The sequence below is a fragment of the Mustela putorius genome, unplaced genomic scaffold, assembly GCF_011764305.1.
Source record: "Mustela putorius furo isolate JIRA1106 unplaced genomic scaffold, ASM1176430v1.1 tig00000407_pilon_pilon_pilon, whole genome shotgun sequence".
NCBI classification, from domain to species: domain Eukaryota; kingdom Metazoa; phylum Chordata; class Mammalia; order Carnivora; family Mustelidae; genus Mustela; species Mustela putorius.
The window spans coordinates 26,315,104-26,321,887 of NW_025421373.1; the positions used below are offsets into that span (position 1 = coordinate 26,315,104).

General features: G+C 38.1%; 1 protein-coding gene across 6 annotated transcripts in view; it reads right to left on the reverse strand.

Moving 5' to 3' along the window:
- FAM114A2 (family with sequence similarity 114 member A2) overlaps positions 1-6,784 on the reverse strand; it is a 33,327-nt gene that overhangs the window by 26,456 nt on the left and 87 nt on the right. For 2 of the 6 annotated variants that reach the window (XM_004737764.3, XM_004737762.3), the window contains exons 2-4: positions 2,266-2,510; positions 1,825-1,924; positions 1,281-1,373 (exon numbers count right to left, since the gene is read on the reverse strand). In XM_004737764.3, coding sequence (XP_004737821.1) covers positions 1,281-1,373; positions 1,825-1,924; positions 2,266-2,496 — 424 coding nt within the window. In that variant the 5' untranslated portion in view covers positions 2,497-2,510. The other 4 variants (XM_004737765.3, XM_004737763.3, XM_045079594.1 and 1 more) reach the window with 4 other exon arrangements.

The window sequence follows — 6,784 nt, forward strand, 5'->3', positions numbered from 1 at the left end:
TCATTTCAAAAATGAAATCCAGTTGTTTGAACAAACTACTGATATCTGTAACAATACATTTTATACTGTATGTTTCCATGTATGTGATCTTCTGTCAAATTTAAGTCAAATTTAAGCAGAAAATAGATTAACAGTTGCCAAAAACTGAGAGTAAGTGATGGGAGTGACCTCAGAGGGGCATGAGGAGTCTTTCGGGGAGTGATAAAAATATTGTTGTATTTTGATTATCAATACACATATAGGATATATTCTATACTGTATAATCACAATGGACCGTGATTCTACTGTGTAAACAAGACTGTATGCTCGTTGAAACACATGAACTGTACATAAAAAGAATAAGCATTACTGTATATAAATTATATATTTACATATATATTACATTCAATTATATATACAAATTATAAAATCAATAAATCTGACTTTTTAAAATATGGCCTATTTGAAATTTTATCCCAGAAAATTGTGCTTATTGGAGAAAAAAATAAGACGATCAAAGAGAAACAAGAGTGAGAGACAATAAAGCCCCTAAGTGATTGAGAAAGCAAAATCAGGGCCTGAAAAGTTTCCTGTTTTCTGGTCCCAGGCCACCTTGATTCCTGGTTATAATTCTGTCTTCTGTGGCTTAAGTAAGAGCACACTGATCAAAGCAGGTATCTAAATTAAATTTTGGGATGCCTGGTAGCTCAGTGGGTTAACCTCTGTTTTCGGCTCAGGTCATGATCTCAGGGTCCTAAGATGGAGCCCTGTGTCGGGCTCTCTGCTCAGCGGGGAGCCTGCTTCCCCCCTCTCTCTGCCTACTTCTTGGCCTACTTATGATCTCTCTCGCTCTCTGTCAAATAAATAAATAAATAAGAAAAGAAAGAAAATTAAATTAAATTAAATTCCATCTTATAAAAATCCAAACACACAAAAAAAATAAACCCCCAAAACTAAACATATTAGAATATTTTTTCGTGTCACAATGGAGTCAAATTTAGTTAATTTTTCTTGGGTTGTTACTCATTTGCACCAAACACAACGCTAGGAGATTGTTATATTCTACATTCATGGCCTTATTTAATGTTTGTAACAGTATTTTGACATAGATCATCCCACTTCATAGATGACTAAAGTGGCTAAAGGACACAGACCTCTGTTAGTCAAAGATTCCAAATTCCTTTCTCACCAGTGCCATGATGCCCTGAATATCAGACACTCATTAAATATATACTGAAAAATGAGCTGAACTGTTCCATTTTGACCCAAAATTCTAGATCTTAATGTTTCCACATACTGACCTGCTGCATACTGGACTTCGGTTGAAATTTCACTGGGACTAGGAATTCCAAGAGAAGTCTCTGCCTTCTCAATAACATTTGAAATACCTTGTCCTGATGAGAAAAATGGTTACATTTTTACATTTGAATATTACTATTAGCCACCTAAACTGAAGAAACAAACCAAAACAATCCTGTAGATTTTTAAAATCACTATGGTTACAGACATGTTATTCTGACCATACATACCTAATGTTTGGGAGTGTAATCTTACCAAAAAATAAAACAAACAAACAAAAAAACACAATAAACTTGCTTTACCACCAAACAATAGTTTTATATTAACAATTTCTCATTTTCTCGTTAATGAGAAACTCTAATGAGAAATGCTAATGAGAAAATGCTGCAAACTCCAGGTATACTATAAATCAGTCCATCATTCCTAATGAATTCTCAAACTATAAAGCCCTTAAGTAAACATGGAAGAATTATTAACAAAGTCATTTTTAACACAGATGTGTAGCAACATCCACACAAAAATTAATAAAATGACAAATGATCTTACCTACTGTGGCTACAGTAGCTGAGGCTGAAGAAAGTAAGGACTTGCCCCAGCTGCCCCAATATCCCCATCCAGTCTGAGGTACATCTTTGGAAACAGTCTCCTATTATTCCCCGTAGGTAGAAAAACAAAAAGCAACAGAAAAGGGGAAAAGTAGAGAGTAAGAGAGTGTACAGACAAGGTATCTTAATTATTAGCCCCAAGTACAGGTGAAGAAATACATATCATTAAGCTAAAGAATTGTATTGCTTGACTGACATATGTTATGTCACCTGTATTTAAGTACCATATAGCAAAGGCGACTACTCATAAAGTCATTTATAAAACTGAGAAAATTTTTTACAGCTTTTAAAGGAAACAAATAGATACAATCTTAAATTGGTTTTGGTTCCAAATGCCTTTTAACCTTAACTTTTAATCCCAGTGTTTTAACAGATACTCTACTTTGCCTACAGCCTGTGATGCCTCAACAGGGAGAACTTCTGAAGTCTCAAGGTCACTGGAAGGTTTGGACTCTGGTCTTTTCCGAGTGATAGCTAAAGGTTCTGATTTATTCTCTGGCTTGGCACTTTGGTCAACAGACTCAGAATTCTTGACTGGCTCACAGTTCCCATCTTCAAGAGTGGAGGTTGCTTCAGTTATCACTGGAGTCTCAGTATCATCTTTCTCTGACATGATTAGATCATTGCCTGTAAAATAAAAGTCAAAGAAAAAAATTAATCTTATAGGCTTTTTTGGTGGAGGTTATTTGTTAAAGCTTTTTGAGATTATCCTAGAGTCACATGCAGGTGTAAGAAATACAGACAGATCTGTGTATCTTCCACCCAGGTTCCTCCAAGGGCAATGACCACTGTAACCACTGTGTAATATGACAACCAGGAAATTGATACAACCCATTAGCCTCTTCAGATTTCATTAGTTTTACAGGTGCTCAGGTGTGGGTATTTAGCTCTATGAAATTTTATCATACGTATAGATTTGTGTGACCATCACCACACTCAGGAGACAGAAGAGTTCAATCAGAAGGATCCCTTGTGTTGTCCTTTTTCAGCCGTATCTCCCCACCCACCTCCCACTACCACCACACAGCAATCTGCTCTCCATCTCCATGCAAGATGTTATGTAAATGGATTCATACAATATGTAACCTTTTGAGATCAACTGTTTTCACTCAGCATAAGTGCCTCAAGATCCATCCAAGTTGTTTTATCAATAGTTTCTTCCCTTTTTTGCTGAGCGGTAGCCCTTGGTATGGATGGATTTGTTTTACCACTTACACACTGAAGGACATCTCGGCTATTCCCAGTTTGGAACTATTACAAATAAAATGGCTATGAACATTAATTTATGGGTTTTTGTTGAAACATAAGCTTTCATTTCTCTGAAATAAATGACCAAGAGTGCAGCTTCTGGATCATGTTAAGTACTTAGCCAGTTTTGAAGAACTGCTACCCTTTCCATTTTACATCACCATCAGTGAAGTATGAGTGATCAAGTTTCTCAGCATTCTCACCACCATTTGGTGGTTCTTTTTTGAGTGATTCTGTAATAATCTCACTGTGGCTTTAAACTGTATTTTTATAATGGCTTTTGATATATAACATCTTCTCATGTGCTTGCCACCTGTATATCCCTTTCAGTGAAATACCTATTTGAATCTTTTGCTCATTTTCTTTGTTTTTTTTTCTTCTGTTTTGAGAGCTCTTTATAAATTCTAGATTCAAGTCCTTTGTCAGATACATGGTTTGCAAACATTTTATCCCAGCCTATAGCTTATCTTTTCATCTTCTTAACAGAGCAAAAGTTTTTCAGTTCAATGAGGTCCAATTTATCAATTTTTCCTTTTATTGACTTATTAAAAAATCTTAGTCATTACTTTTATCTCTATTTATAAATTAAATTTTAAAATTTAAGCTATCAGATAGAATCTAAATCAAACCAGCTTTTGAGTAGCAACGCTAACCAATTCAGTCCCTTCCGTAAGTACAGCTCTTTAGCAATTAAAGCCAAGACATCACTGTTGTTTTTACAAGACGCAGATGCTGGTTTCTAAGACAACCAAGTAGAGGAGAAATAAAGATAACCAAAGGAGAAATAAATGCATATATACCAAAGACTCAGGTATATATAAGCATGTATTTTATCCCGATATTTACCAAGTGCAGTATTAGACCCAATCCAAGCCATCAAATGTTTCCAGTGTACAGAAGAGAAAGACATATTAAGAACTAAGTCAGCTAAAAAAAAAAAAAAAAAAAAAAAAAAGGAACTAAGGCAGCTCAACAGGTGCACTGAGGTAGCTCAGTCAGTTAAGCATCTGACTCTTGATGTCCACTCAGGTCATATCTCAGGGTTGTGAGACCAAGCCCCGAGTCAGATTCCATGCTGGGTATGGAACCTGCTTAAGATTCTCTTTCTCCCACCCCTGCCTCTGCCTCTCCCCCTCCTTCTCTCCCTCTCAAAACAAAAACAAAAGGCACCTTTGAAATAGCATTATAAGTGAGGTATATATAAAATGCTAAAAGAACAGAAAAGAAGTCTGCTGGAATCAGAGAATAGGATTCACGCACAAAGTATCTGAAATAGCAAAAAAATAATGGCCATAAACTGAGAATGTGACTGCTAAATCCAGCCTTTAAATGTTATTTGGCCTGCACAGTGTTCAAACTTTTATATCATTTGCTAACATTTAAAAATCAGACTTCAAGGGAGACTGGATGGCTCAGTCGGTTGAGCAACTGCCTTCAGCTCAGGTCATGATCTCAGAATCCTGGGATCAAGCACCACATCTGGCTCCCTGCTCCGTGGAAGTCTGCTTCTCCTTCTCCCTCTACCCCTCTCTCCACTCATGCTTTCTCAGTCTCTCTCTCTCAAATAAATAAAATCCTGAAAAAAAAGTTTTTTTAAATATCAGACTTCATACATAAATACAGACTTTCAACTTCTCTAGTAAAATTGAAATATCTGGTAACACTGGGCCCACTTTTAACATGGTAATAATCAGCTCAAACCAAAGAGTTGCTGGGCCTTTTTAGACAGGATAATGTTCTCTAGTTCTCTGTAATCTCCACCTAAACCTACGTGGCTCATTTGTTACCTGATCAGCCCAAGTATACATGTGAGCTTGCAACACCTACCTTGAAGGGCACTTGGGATTTTGGCAGGAGAAGGTGCCAATGAGAAAATTCAAAAGTGTGGAAACGACACATGGGAAGAAGTGTGAATGGAATGGACAGACATGGAATATCGACAAATAACAGTAGTTAATATAGCAGGGAGAATGATGAAAAGCCATAAGCCTAGAAAGATAGATTTACACAGCACCATGGAGCCCAGATCATATGGGTATATGACATACATACATTATACATTACCAAAACACACAGAAAAAAATTCAGATGAAACTACCCACACATATACACACCAACTTTGAAATATTCATTCATTTGCAAACATTTTTTGAATACCTACTATGTACCCAAGTTTTGGAGATTAAAAATAAATTTATGACAATTTCTGCCCCATTTACTCCAAGAACCTAAGAGAAAAGACTACACATTTCTTGTGTAAAGTTCAATCAATGTTTTCTGTGGCTAAATAAATATGTACTCTTTTTACACTATCATTTCACTTTCCTTATATGCTCTTCCTAAATTACTACATAATAATATATATTTTATAAGTAGTATACTATATACAGCAGTCCCCCTTATCTAAGGTTTCAGGTACATGTGGTCATCCACAGTCTGGAAGCAAATGATCCTCTTTCTGAGGTGTTGTCAGAAGGTCAACAGCAGCCTAATGCTACATCACAGTGTCTATATCATTCACCTCATCGGCATTTTATCATCTCACATCTTGGAAAATATCACCCATAAATAAGGGGTAACTACTGTGTAATATATATAATATACATATTCCATAAATAACTAATATGATTTTATAAAAGACTGGAAGGGCATATTCCAAAATATTAAGCACTGCGTCTATTCCTTCATTTGTGCACCAAAGATTAAATGAGCATCTAGAATGCGCTAGACATTAGGGTAGGTGGAAAGGTGGTAGCTGTTCCTATTATCATCACCGTCACTTTCATTATTATAATGGCTGTTCTCAACGGATTCATTCTCTAACAGGAAAAGCAACAACAAAAAAGGAATAAATTTCAGGTATACGGAATCGCAGTATTTAAGGTTTTTGTAAGTTTTCCAAGTATCCTGTAGTGAGTGTATGTTATTTTCGTTGGAGTGGGAAGACTCCAGGAACGGACACAAAATTAAACGGCTGAGTCCTGTTTCTTAAAAATAAAAACGCACACATTTATATGTACATATACCCCCTCCCCCATTTTCCTTGGGAACTTCCAGCCACACAGTTACCAAAATGCAGGGGGTTTAGTGTAGCAGCTAAGTACACGGGCTCCGGAATCGGACTTTCTTCCAACTTTTCCTGACGGCCGTAACTGCGAGGAAGTCGGTTCCCCTAGCTGCTTCCCCGCTTCCTCAACTGTAACACGGGGCTAGCACGCCCGCCTGGCAGGGCTCCTACAAGGATTCCAGCACCTGAGGTACGCGAGGGGCTGGGAACGGAGGCTGGCACACAGCCTCCAAGAGGTAACAGGGGCTTTAGGACGGAGGAGGTGGTCGTGTCATTACTGTCGTTATTAGTACGGCTCTAGGCGAACAAACAGGCGCTCTCACTTCTTTCCACATACAAGACCAGGTCTCAAACGGGACACCAGAGGTCAGGAAGAGCTCCCAACTTCTCCAACGCTGACAACTAGAATTCCTCACACAAACGTAACGCTTCAATAACCAAAGCGCTTTCCAGCCTCCACGTCCAGCCGGGAGTTGTCAGCCGCCCAGCCCTAGACGGCCTCCTCCTCCTCCCCAGCCTCCTGGACCCGCAGGCCCCGAGTCCCGAGCCCCCGCACCTCCCCAGCCTCCTCGCAGGCAGCCCCGCA